Raw genomic sequence first — 14264 nt, forward strand, 5'->3', positions numbered from 1 at the left:
TCACCCACGAAAGCTCGTGCTCCAAAACGTCTGTTAGTCTATAAGGTGCCACAGGATTGTTTGCTGCTTTTACAGATCTAGACTAACACAGCTACCCCTCTGATACTTAAGTTGCATGGGAGAGGAGAGATGGAGACAACACTCACATCTGTACTTGACACCCTGTGAATGAAATTAAGGAAACCCTACAGTAAAGATGAACTGGGGGCAATGATTATCTGAAGTGCAGAGCTTAATATAAGGGACATGAAAAAATATTATTCAAGGACGCCCTTCTGATTTTTATATAAGAATTCCTGATTAATTCTAGGTTATTCTAGAACATAAGCTTTGACACATCATGATTAGTCTTTAGTACATTCTTTTGAAACACTCAGACATTTTCATATTGTATTTTTTATTTCCAGTGATCCATGCAGCTCAAATTTGCTATGCGAAGTCCTTCCTGTAAACTCCACTGCATTTACCGTTACCTAAGCTTTGAGTCATAAAAGTTTCTATCCCATCTAGTTCTGAAGGTTCATTAGCTTATGTTCTCTAAGCAATGTACCACAGTCTGCATTTCCATTGTAACTCTGAAACTTAAATGGCAAGCCCAATTAGGTACAAAGGTAGAATATATTAATTCACCATTAGTTCTGACTTGAAATCCAGATGTGGCAAACACCTTTCTGGAGTCTGTCCACAAATAGTGAGTCTTTTCAACACTTTTTTTCAATTCAAAGGACATGTGAATGTGCTTGTTCCATCAACATCCTATTCAGTTTGAAGTGAAAAGTATGCTTTTAAACATATTCAAGTCAGTTGAGGATTTTTGTCATTAAAGTGGAATTCCAGGGGATGGTTGGAGGTTCATGAAACCTTTCAGTTTGCTCTGTGAATACGTTACTTGTCAGGTGACTAATTGTCTTGCTGCATGTGAAGCCTTTGAGAGCAATGGGAGTACCTCAAAATGAAGTGCCTCCTCAGTGCAACAATACTAGAGTAAACATGATAAATATGAAAAAAAAAATATGGAGGAGAAAGGGGAAATTGTGTGTTAAGGAGCTCAACTGTGCAGTGTTAAATATTTATCACTTAAATCGCATTAAATTTATGCTACCAGGGAGGTAGGTTAGGGAAATAAGACATGGCAACAAGGCAGACTTTAAAAGCTAGTTTTTAGTTTTTGCTATACTTGAAATGGGCAGAAATATAATTTCTCATTTCCTTAAAATGTGGGTAATGTTTTCTCCTATGTCTCTTCTTTTAACGCAAGGAAGACCAGTCCCTGGAGTAGCAGAAGGGCTCCCGGGACAGGTGAAAGTGGTTATGCCAGTCTTTCTTTGACAGTCCCAAGAATTGGTGACAGCAACAACAACTTCACAGACGCAGCTGCCCTGTGACCTTTGGGCCAGCCACTTAACGAAAACCACAAACCCAGCTCAGACTTCCTCTGAGGCTGCCTAATTTAATCCATTTGAAACTCGTTCTACATCTACTCTAGACAAGTGTTGTTTTTTTAGATGAGGGAGAAAGTGAAAGGATCACCAGTAGTAGGTGAGGGCTCAGAGTTGGGAAAGAGTTTGAAGAGGCATCATTACGATGTTGAGGGGGGAATGCCTAGGGTTAAAACCTTAAAATATGGGAAAAGCAGTATGACAAGGCTAACTAGTGGGGGGGGGCGGGAAATGGCAGTTAAGAATGTTGTTAGGAGACAGTGATAAGTAGTTACTAGGCATTGGCCTAATAATGGTAGAGAGTAAAATTGAGTGTAGTACCACAAAGCTAACTTATTTTATTTGTAATCTTTTTTTTCCCCTTGTACTGCTCCCTTATTTTTTTTTTATCTTGACTCATCTTGTTGTCCTCTTTCTACTTGGACTGTAAGCATTTCAGGGCAGGGACTGCCTGTCCTGTGTTTGTGTGTAAGGTGCCTAACACACTTCTGAATGCTCTGTAAACAAATAATAAACCAGAGCAACTAATCAAAGCACCAGTAACTTTTAGATAAGCTCCATCCAGGAGTCTTGTAGTTATCATGTGGGGCCTATTAACAGGAGCCAACTTAGCAAGATTCAGAGTATTGTGGTGGAACAGTTGTGGTGGAACAGTTAAGGTTGTGTTTAGAATTTATTAACTACCAAGTTTATCTATATCCAAGCTTAGACTGATCAGTGGTTGGTATTTCCTAAATTGGTTTTGCAGAGCCACAAACATGCTTCATTAACCCACTAACCAGGAGAAAGAAATTACAGGAGTTGTATTAGTGTCTTACCAGACAGCGGAGGGTGAAGAAATCTAGGCTATGGCTACACTACAGCATACGTTGACAGAAGTCATGTCACTCATAGGTTTGAATTAGTCAGCCCCCTGAGCTACTTAACTTATGCCGGCTTAAGCACGGGTGTGGACAGTGTGTTGTGTTGGCGGGAGAGCTACATCTGCTCGCAGGGGCTGGAGTAATTAAGCTGACAGGGAGCTCTCTCCTGTCCACTTAGACCGGCTACACTAAAGAGCTTGCTGTACCGCTGTAAGCTCTCTAGTGTAGCCATAGCCCTACACAGTTTCTCTTTCTGTCTCCCAATGTCTGTTCAGTCCTATGTTGGTGCTGCATGAAACACCTTTCCAAGGAAACCCAGCCGGGGAACAGAGTGCTCCTGTGTCTCATCCTACTCAGGCGTGCTCCCAGGCTGATGTCTGTGTAACTGCTGATGTCTTTTATTGCCAACTACACATTTTAACACACACACCTCTTAATTCAGTGCTTTTGGGAAATAATGAGAATGAAAGGTGCCGTATTGATGCTTTTGAGTGTTCTGATCAGCCAGCCAATTTACTAATAGGGGCAGAGTGACTCTTCTGCCGTGTACTAGTCATAAAGCAGACAGACAAATCTGTGCTAGAGCTTTTTTTGTTTGCCCTGTTTCCCCAGTCTCTCTCTGTTGGATTTAAACTGTATGCGGTTTGCTTCTTGGCTTTACGGCATGAATGCCGTCTTAGATGAGAGAATGCAAATGCCTGATTGGAAATATGCCTTATTCTGTTGATATCAGCATTTTGTGCCTTCTGAAACTTTTTCAAGTAAAGGAAATAGGCTTAATCATAGAATCTCAGGGTTGGAAGGGACCTCAGGAGGTCATCTAGTCCAACCCCCTGCTCAAAGCAGGACCAAACCCAACTAAATCATCCCAGCCAGGGCTTTGTCAAGCCTGACCTTAAAAACCTCTAAGGAAGGAGATTCCACTACCTCCCTAGGTAACCCATTCCAGTTCTTCACCACCCTACTAGTGAAAAAGTTTTTCCTAATATCCAGCCTAAACCTCCCCCTCTGCAACTTGAGACCATTACTCCTTGTTCTGTCATCTTCTACCACTGAGAACAGTCTAGATCCATCCTCTTTGGAACCCCCTTTCAGGTAGTTGAAAGCAGCTATCAAATCCCCCCTCATTCTTCTCTTCTGCAGACTAAACAATCCCAGTTCCCTCAGCCTCTCCTCATAAGTCATGTGCTCCAGCCCCCTAATCATTTTTGTTGCCCTCCGCTGGACTCTCTCCAATTTATCCACATCCTTCTTGTAGTGTGGGGCCCAAAACTGGACACAGTACTCCAAATGAGGCCTCACCAGTGCTGAGTAGAGGGGAATGATCACATCCCTCGATCTGCTGGAAATGCCCCTACTTATACAACCCAAAATGCCATTAGCCTTCTTGGCAACAAGGGCACACTGTTGACTCATATTCAGCTTTTCGTCCACCGTAACCCCTAGGTCCTTTTCTGCAGAACTGCTGCCCAGCCATTCGGTCCCTAGTCTGTAGCAGTGCATGGGATTCTGATTAATATCCCAGAACCACACTTGGACAGGCAGTCTGGCTAAACAAGGAGCTAAGCAGCTTCCCTTAGATTTCTCAGTTATGCAAGTTAGCAAACTTTTGTATACCTACTCCTACTGCAATCAGAGGTCAAATGGGGGAGGAAAAGCAATGGTAATGCTTTGCCCGCTCATGACACCAAAATAAATTGCTATTTAAGGTAGATCATGCGGTTCTTCATAATCATCCCTCTTCTTCCTTGTTGGCTTTGATTAGCAGTAAATAGCTAAGCATGTTGACATGTAAGTTATAAGTAGATTTAATATGTTAACACTTGATATGAATGGGAGCAATTTTGTTGCTCTTTTTTTAGGGTGCCTTTAGACTTAAGGAGATATCACTGCATCAATTTATGCTTGGCTCACACTTTAAAGATTGTGAAGAAGACATTTAGACTAGATGCTGCTTTCTGGTGTCAAACATTAAACATGTATATTATGCTCACACTCTGTTTTTGTTTTTGTTTAGTGGGTGACTTTGACAAGATCTGGCGTGAACACTGTGAGGATGAGGAAACTCTTTGTGAATATGCTGTGGCAATGAAAAATCTTGCAGATAATCACTGGACAAAATCTTGTGAAGGGGAAGGTCGAATTGAATGGTGTAGCAGGTAAATCTTTGTATGGTTTAACAAAATAGGATTCTAAACTCTGTCTCAAACTAGCAATCTGAGTCTTCAGTGGAGAGCATATTCTTGCCTTCTGTTCTTATCTCCAACACTCATGTTTTATTGTGTGATTATTTTTAAGTAAGCATCAGATTTCCCATTGTTCTATCTCACTATTCTTAGAATTTTAGCATGTGATGTTCTGAATTTTGATTTTAAATCCAGATTAAAGCATTCCCAACTAGCTTTAGTGAAACTTTGTGTTGAAACGGTTAGCAGCGAAACTTGTTATAAAGAACATGATTAGTACTTGGTTCTAAATCTAGACTCCTCAAATTGAGGTAATCATAAAACTGGAAGGGACCTCGAGAGGTCATCTAGTCCAGTCCCCTGCACTCAGGGCAGGACTAAGTTTATCTAGACCATCTCTCACAAATGTTTGTCCAACCTGCTCTTAAAAATCCTCAATGATGGAGATTCCACAACCTCCCTAGGCAATTTATTCCAGTGCTTATCCACTCTGACAGTTCGGAAGTTTTTCTTCATGTCCAACCTAAACCACCCTTGCTGCAATTTAAGCCTATTGCTTCTTGTCCTATCCTCAGAGGTTAAGAACAACAAATTTTCTCCATCTTCCTTGTAACAACCTTCTGTGTACTTGAAAACTGTTATGTCCCTTCTCAGTCTTCTCTTCTTGAGACTAAACAAACCCAGTTTTTTCAATCTTCCCTCATAGGTCATGTTTTCTAGACCTTTAATCATTTTTGTTGCTCTTCTCTAGACTTTCTCCAATTTTTCCACATCTTTCCTGAAAGGTGGCACCCAGAACTGGACACAATACTCCAGTTGAGGCCTAATCAGCGCAGAGTAGAGCGGAAGAATTACTTCTCGTGTCTTGCTTACAATACTCCTGCTAATATGTCCCAGAATTATGTTTGCTTTTTTTTTTTTTGCAACAGCATTACACTATTGACTCATATTTAGCTTGTTGTTTTGATACGGTCTCCCACAGTATTCTTGCCAGGAAGTTAAAGTAGTATGGATTGGATTAATGGACTATAAGGTGGATAGAAAGCTGGCTAGATTTTTGGGCTCAACGGGTAGTGATCAATGGCTCGAAGTCTTGTTGGCAGCCGGTATCAAGTGGAGTGCTCCAGGGGTTGGTCCTGGGGCCGGTTTTGTTCAACATATTAATCTGGATGATGGGATGAATTGCACCCTCAGCAAGTTTGCAGATGACACTAAGGTGGGTAGATACCCTGGAGGGTAGGGATAGGGTCCAGAGTGGCCTAGACAAATTGGAGGATTGGGCTAAAAGAAATCTGATGAGGTTCAACTAGGACAAGTGCAGAGTCCTGCACTTAGGAAGGAAGAATCCCATTCACCGCTACAGGCTGGGAACCAATTGGCTAAGCGGCAGTTCTGCAGAAAAGGACCTGGGGGTTACAGTGGACGAGAAGCTGGATATGAGTCAGCAGTGTGCCCTTGTTGCCAAGAAGGCCAAGGGCATATTGGGCTGTATTAGTAGGATCATTGCCAGCAGATCGAGGGAAGTGATTATTCCCCTCTATTCGGAACTGGTGAGGCCACACCTGGATGGAGTATTATGTCCAGTTTTGGTCCCCCCACTGCAGAAGGGATGTGGACAAATTGAAGAGAGTCCAGCAGAGGGCAATGAAAATGATTAGGGGGCTGGTGCACATGACTTATGAGGAGATGCTATGGGGAACTGGGTTTATTTTTGTCTGCAGAAGAGAAGAATGAGGGGGTATTTGATAGCAGCCTTCAACTACCTGAAGGGAGGTCCAAAGAGGATGGAGCTAGGCTGTGGCAGTGACAGTGGTGGCAGATGAGACCATTGCTTCTTGTTCTGTCAAGTTGCAGTGGGGGAGGTCTAGGTTGGATATTAGGAAACAGTATTTCACTATGTGTGTGGTGAAGCACTGGAATGGGTTACCTTAGGGGTTTTCAAGGCCCGTCTAGAAAAAGCCCTGCTGGGATGATTTAATTGGTGTTGGTCCTGCTTTGAACAGGGGATTGGACTAGATGACCTCCTGAGGTCTCTTCCAACCCTAATATTCTATGATCCACTCTGACCCCCAGATCCCTTTCCGCAGTACTCCTTCCCAGGCAGTCATTTCCCATTTTGTATGTGTGCAACTGATTTTCTTCCAAAGTGAAGTACTTTGCATTTGTCCTTTTTGTATTTCATTCTATTTACTTCACACCATTTCTCCAGATCATTTTGAATTTTAATCCTATCCTCCAAAGCACTTGCAACCCCTCCCAGCTTGGTATCGTTCACAGACTTTCTAGGTGTACTCTCTATGCCATTATCTAAATCATTGATGAAGATATTGAACAGAACTGGCCCATGGGCTCCACTCATTATGCCCTTCCATCATGAGCGTGAACCTCTGATAACTACTCTCTGGGAATGGTTTTCCAGCCAGTTATGCACCCACCTTATAGTAGCTCCAGCTAGGTTGTATTTCCCTATTTTGTTTATGAGAAGGTCTTGCGAGACAGTATAAAAAGCCTTACTAAAGTCAGGATATACCCCATCTACTGCTTCCCCCTATCTACAAGGCTTGTTACCCTGTCAAAGAAAGCTATCAGGTTGGTTTGACGTAATTTGTCCTTGACAAATCCATGCTGACTGTTGTTTATCACCTTATTATCTTCTAGGTGTTTGCAAATTGATTGCTCCAGTATCTTTCTGGGTACAGAAGTTAAACTGACTGGTCTGGAATTCCACAGGTTGTCCTTATTTCCCTTTTTATAGATGGGCACTAGATTTTCCCTTTTTCCAGTCTTCTGGAGTGTCTCCCGTCAACCATGACTTTTCAAAGATAATTGCTAATGGCTCAGATATCTCCTCAGTCAGCTCCTTCGGTAGTCTATCAGGCCCTGGTGATCTGAAGATATTTAACTTGTCTAAGTAATTTTTGACTTGTTCTTTCCCTATTTTAGACTCTGATCCTACCTCATTTTCACTGGCATTCACTATGTTAGACGTCCAATCACCACCAATCTTCTTGGTGAAAACTGAAATGAAGTCATTAAGCACCTCTGCCATTTCCACATTTTCTGTTATTCTCCCCCCCCTTATTGAGTAATGGACATACCCTATCCTTGGTCTTCCTCTTGCTTCTAATGTATTTGTAGAATGTTTTCTTGTTTCCTTTTATGTCTCTAGCTAGTTTAATCTTGTTTTGTGCCTTAGCTTTTTTTAATTTTGTCCCTACATACTTGTGTTTATTTGTTCTTCTTTTGTAATTTGACCGAGTTTCCACTTTTTGTAGGACTCTTTTGAATTTTAAATCACTGAAGATCTCCTGGCTTAGCCAGGGTGGTCTCTTGCCATACTTCCTATCTTTCCTACGCAGTAGGATAGTTTGCTCTTGTGCCCTTAATAATGTCTCTTTGAAAAACTGCCAACAGTCTTCCATTGTTTTTCCCCTTAGACTTGCTTCCCATGGGATTTTACCTACCGACTCCGAGTTTGCTGGTCTGTCTTCTTGAAATCCATTGTCTTTCAAATTCTCAACCAGTTCCTCCCTATTTGCCAAAATCAAATCTAGAACAGCCTCCCGTCACAGTAGCTTTCTCCACCTTCTGAAATAAAATATTGTATCCAATACATTCTAAGAACTTGTTGGATAATCTGTGCCTTGCTGTTTTCCCAACAGATGTCTGGGTAGTTTAAGTCCCCCATCACCACCAACTCCTGTGATTTGGATGATTTTGTTAGTTTAAAAAAAAAAAAAGCCTCATCCACTTCTTCCTGGTTTGGTGGTCAATAGTAGACCCCTGTCATGACCTCACCCTTTACCCCTTTTATCCTTACCCAGAGACTTTCAACAAGTCTCTCTTATTTCTATCTCAACCTCAGTCCAGGTGTATATGTTTTTAATATATAAGGCAACACCTCCTCCCTTATAACCTCATGACAGTAATACACTCTATGAATTATTTCATAATGTTTTATTTGCAGAGGACTTTTAAAAGTTGGTTGCTTGCTGCTTTTTATAGCTGCGCTAATTTTTTTAATACATATCTTTGCTATGTAAGAGTCACATGTTCTAATGACTTCCCAGTGGATTTATAAGCATATCAAGTTTTGCACCTGGATTTAATTAAAGATGTAGAGTATAAAAATCTATCCCTGTGTTACTTCTTATACCATGTTCTGTATATAAAGTTTCTCTTGCGGAAATGACTTTCCTTTTGTCAGGGAGACAAGGTGGATGAGGTAGTATCTTTTACTGGACCAACTTCTGTTGATGAGAGAGACAAGCTTTTGAGCTACTCCCTTTTCTCTTTGTCTACATAATCCCAAATGTCAAACAATATATAACAGTGCTATGTCAGGGTGTGCTGCCCTTTGGGGTTTAGGCCCCAGCTCTGATCTGTGGCCAAATCAGTTGACCAGAGGGTTAACAAGGGCACCACTTTTGGACTGCCATCACATAAGAGGGGCTGCCTTTCTCACTGTGAAAGGGAACAGAAAATACCAGGAAATTTTCCTATAGTAAGTCTCCTGAATAGAGACAATATTAGGTGTGGGGCAAACCAAGCAATGGCATGAACAAAGGAAGGAATCTGTGTGCTAAGTTTCTGTGACCCAGGGATAGAGGGGGACTAAGCCTTGAAGGCTAAAAGAGAGATTATTTGTGGAACCCTGCTGACCAGGAAAAGGAACTGCTTTGCCTTGGAAGTGGCAAGCAGATTTAGTGAACTTCCATTTTTGATTATATAATGTTTTTATTGCTTAATTGAAATATTTCTTCATGGTTTGTAAAAATTCAATATATGGTGATCGAAACTGACCATTTGCAGCCTTAAAATAAGGAGACTGCCTCACCCTGTATATGTGATTGTTTCAGGGAATACCTTGGAACCCTTTAGTTGTAGGATTGATACAAGGTTTGTCTGCTGAATTCCAGAATTATTTCTGGACCCCATGACCTTAGAGTGCTATTGCAATAAGCTTGAACAATAAATTAATCATATACCCTGCCTGTACTTTCCTCAAATTCTAATTTTTGTTGTCTTCCCACTTCCCTTTTGTATTTAAGACTATAGCTTTGTAATATAAAGGGAAGCAGAAAGACACATTTTAGAAATTAACTCCAAATCAAAGATCATGTCTCCACATAGAGGTTTTGATGGTTATAGCAAAATTCTCCTTGTGTAATAGTATCTACTGGCAAAAGAGTGCTTCAGCTGGTATAGCTATTCTGGTTCTGCAAGCAAAAGAAGTTATGGCAAAAGCACTCTTTTACTGGTATAACTGCATCCACAGTAGGGCTTTTGCTAGCATAATTATGTGGTTCTAAAATTTAGTTAGGTTCTTTCAAGAAGGAAGGGGTGAAGTGGGCCCTAAATTAGATGCAGATGGAATTCCATGTTGTCTTGTTCGTCTTTCCAAAAGCCAGTCTGGATTTTCTCTCACTTGTAAGGTGGTGATCAGCAGAACTATCTAAAAATTCTTCTATCGTAACAAAATCATAAATTGCTTTTCTAATGCTTGAACAGAATCAGAACATTGAACTTGTAGTAACTGATAGAATTGTCTCAAGAGCTCTCTGTTCTAGTGCAGACCTTGGAATCCTCACTGGGAGAAACTGCATCCAGAGATGTTCTTCCAAAACATCTGACATCTGTCTTAGTTCAGAATCTGTTTTAAACATTATAACTGTCTAAGAACCTGAAATTAGATCCCTATATCAAAACCAATATCTCTCTCAGAAAGAAGAGATTCAAAGCCTCTGATCTATGGAAAAACAGATTCACATGATATAAACAAAATAAAAAGGCAGCTAAACATTTACAATGTTTTAAAACAAGATTCCTAGTACAAACAAGGCCTTATATTCTCATATATGCTGAGACAGTTCCAGCCTTTCTAGTCTTAAACTGGGAGCCTACAATGACCCATGACGCAGTCAACAATAGCAAAACTATATAATAAGGGAAAAAGCTCTGTAATCCAAAGGTAAACCCCTTCTGTGCTCTGGTTGATATTACTAATATATGCTTATAAACAGTTGCATTCTTGCCCTCCATGGTTCTAGAGTGAGACTGGAGTGGCTTTCAAGGCTGGGCATGATGCTTATAATTAAGTCTTCTCTGCTTTCTGTCTAGTTTACCTACACCTGTCCTTATGACTGGGTTATAGTCCTCCTTTCCAAGAAGTGTCTTACAAGTATTTGCTAACCCTCCCCATTTCTGGAGACTACAGAGCTAGTATGTAAGTGGGGGAGAAGGTTGAATATACTTCTAACTGTAGCTCTGATAAGGGTATTTTCACTAGGTCTATGTTCCCTCTCCTTGAAAGTTAGGATCTATTTATGTATAGGTAATACGGAACTTATCCAAAAGGGGAAAAAAATCCATATACCTCATTTTAACTTAGTCCAGCTTTTGACTACTGCCTCTGGATCAAAACATCTGGAAGCAATTAAGTCACTTCTCATTTCATTTGTGATCTGTATGGACAATAAATGTCCAAAGAAGTGAGGATAATTGCCTTCTGAAAACTATTGGAAACAATGCATTCTACAGATAACATTGTGGGTTTTCGTCTTTGAATATGTATTGTATCCTTTATTAAATTCCATTTAAAACTGTGTTTTCCTTCATTCTCAGTTTGTCATGCTGCTGCTGAGCTCAAATTAATATAGGTAAACCCCAATGATACTTACTTTTACAAAGAAGTCTTGATCATCTCAAGGCTTGATATAATCCGTTTTTAATAATAATTAATTTAACTGCAAGTTTTAGATAACATGTAGACTCAAAGTACCTGTAGTTATAAGTATTGCTAAACCTCATTACCATTGGTCTGCTGAAATATTACTTTGGATATTTTCTTTTTTAGTGTGTGCCGAGAATATTTTCAAAATGGCGGAAAGAGAAAAGCACTTGAAAAAGATGAGAAAAGAGCAGTTGTTGCATCTAAGACCACTTCAGCCTTAAATGTTCTCCAGACTCCTAAAATTGAAGAACCCTTACCCAACTTCAGCTTTACAAATCATGAAACTATATCAGAGGAGTAAGTTGTAACTTTTTGCTATAGTAAAAAAGTTTGCAAAAGAGAACTTTTCCCAATCTTATAACACTGACTTCTGTGAAATTGCATTGCCTAATGTATTTCCAATGCAACTTTTTATAGTTTTTAAAAAAGCAAAGAGAGTTTAAAAAAAAAGTATATATTAACAAAAATTTGTGAAGCATATTATCACATTTTTTGGAAGCTAATGTTACAAAAATTGTGGCCTAGAACTTATTCTGAAATTGACAATTGTCTCTTTTTTTTTTTTCATTTAAAAAAAAAAAAACTCTCAACAACCACTTGTGGAACAATTCTGTCTTGTTAGTGTTCTTGGTGTGCAATTTATAATACAATTTGTTTTGGACAAAGGGAACATTTAGGAGGAAAGTGCATCAGTGGGAAACTGCTGTATTCAGCACTTTTGAAACTCAATCCACTTTGCCTAAATATGGATTGGGTGCATATGATTACACTCTTTTTAACACCCCCCCCCCCAAAAAAAAACCACACAAAAGAACATGGGCAAAGTCCTTTGACATTACCTGCGTACTTCCAAATGACTTCTTGAAGCCTAACTTTCTTGAACTTCTTGGTTTTCTGATAGATTTTTTTTTTTAAGTACATAATTAACAGATGCAGTACTCTTCTAAGGTATTTTTCCCTCAAGATTCTGACTTGTTTTCAACTTTAACTTTTGTACCTTTTACTATAGTTTAAAATTTCTGCCACCTTATTATAATGGGAAGAGATTCATACTGTACAACAAATATAGTAATGAGACTACATAAATATATACTCATTAAATTTTAATATGCTTTTAAAAATAAAATTAGTAAATTTAATTTATGCTCTTAAATTCATGGATCAACTCTTATGACTGCTTAGCTGCCACGGTATTTTGTTAAGTTTCAGAAGCGTTTCTAGATCTTACTTCTGTACCATATCTCCTGTGAACAAGTTGTATGTATTATTCATTAGGGAAATGAAGGGCAGGTTGGTCATGTTGTTAATGAATATCTTATGTCCACATCGGTTAGTATCTTTGTGCCTTTAACTCCGTTAGAATAACTTGTAAATGCCATAAGTGTCCCTGTACAAAGTGATTAGAATCAAAACAGAAAACGGACAATTTGTTCTCTAATACTATTTTGTATTACAGAGATGCACAGTATCCACTACATAATTGAGGTTGCAACCTGAGTTCCCTTCAGAACCTGATTTCTCTGCGCTTCTTTCCTCCTCGCCCAAAAATCAAACTAAAAATTATTCTCTTCAAAATTTTGTCGACTCTGTTGGAGTTACACTTGCTCAGCAATAGAAGCTCAGTTAGTCAAGGGGTTAATAAATTATAGCATATAAACTGAATAGATGTTCACCTAACTTAAAAAAAGAAAAATCAAGTAAAATGAACCATGATTAATTTCTATTTATCTATTAAATTCAGTGAACAGGGCCAATGATTAGACACTTAACAGTAATATTGGCAGGTGATTTTTTTTTGGGGGGTGAACAAGTTAACTGTTGACTATCAGCTCCAGAAACAGAGCAGGGAAACAGGAGGAGGTGGGTTCGTCTCCAGTTTTCCTGCATAGGTTTTGGTATGGAAGAGGTGTGCCCCAGTATGCCCTGTTAATACACCTTTACTCTGCCAACCCCACAGTTGCTGAAACGTACGAGCTCTTCACCTCCTTTTACAACCCATTCACTCTCACCCAGAGGATTCCATCTAACATTATTAAATGATAACAAGGAAAAAATGCCCATGCAATACTCCTTTTGCGGTGGCTTGTGATTAACTTATCCTTAGTTATGTTTAAGGCTACGTTTTAGTCACTGGTATTTTTAGTAAAAGTCATGGACTGGGCTGAGGGAAAGCCAACAGGTGCAGAGGAGCATGTGGTTCGGACAGAGACATCCATTAGAGGAGGATCTACTAATGGAGATTGTCTGTCCTAGTAAGGAGGAGAGTATGGAAGATGATAAAATATAGGTAGGAACTGATGAGAAACAGTAAAATGAAAAAAATCCTCATTCAATTACACCATTTAATGGAGACAGCTAAAAAGTGACAAGTTTTAAAGTGCTTGTATACTAATGCTAGAAGTCTAAATAATAAGATGGGTGAACTAGTGCCTCATATTAAATGAGGATATTGATATAATAGGCATCACAGAAACTTGGGGCAATGAGGATAATCAATGGGACACAGTAATACCAGGGTATAAAATATATCAAAAAGACAGAACAGGGCGTGCTGGTGGGGGACTGGCACTATATGTGAAAGAAAGCGTAGAATCAAATTAAGTCAAAAATCTTAAATGAACCAAACTGTACCATAGAATCTCTATGGATAGTAATTCCATGCTCGAATAATAAGAATATAGCAGTAGGAATATATTACTAACCACCTGACCAGGATGGTGATAGTGACTGTGAAATGCTCAGGGAGATTAGAGAGGCTATAAAAAAAAACAAAAACCAATAATAGTGGGGGATTTCAACTAGCTCCATGTTGACTGGTATGTATTGCCTCCAGAATGGGATACCGAGATTAAAAAAAAATTTCTTGACACCTTAAATGACTGTTTCTTGGAGTAATTATACCTGGAACCCACAAGAGGAGAGGCAATTCTTGATTTAGTCCTAAGTGGAGCACAGGATCTGATCCAAGAGGTGACTATAACTGGACCGCTTGGTAATAGTGACCATAATATAATTAAATTTAACATCCCTGTGGTGGAGAAAA

The 14264-nt window shown here is 39.5% G+C and overlaps 1 protein-coding gene across 1 annotated transcript in view; it reads left to right on the forward strand.

The window, feature by feature from the left end:
• BMT2 (base methyltransferase of 25S rRNA 2 homolog) overlaps nt 1-14264 on the forward strand; it is a 62221-nt gene that overhangs the window by 17423 nt on the left and 30534 nt on the right. Inside the window, exons 2-3 of the mRNA XM_044993850.1 lie at nt 4320-4461; nt 11345-11518. Of these exons, the coding sequence (XP_044849785.1) occupies nt 4320-4461; nt 11345-11518 (316 nt within the window). The remainder of the gene's footprint in view (nt 1-4319; nt 4462-11344; nt 11519-14264) is intronic.

Source organism: Mauremys mutica, chromosome 1, assembly GCF_020497125.1.
Source record: "Mauremys mutica isolate MM-2020 ecotype Southern chromosome 1, ASM2049712v1, whole genome shotgun sequence".
Taxonomy (NCBI): Eukaryota; Metazoa; Chordata; order Testudines; family Geoemydidae; genus Mauremys; species Mauremys mutica.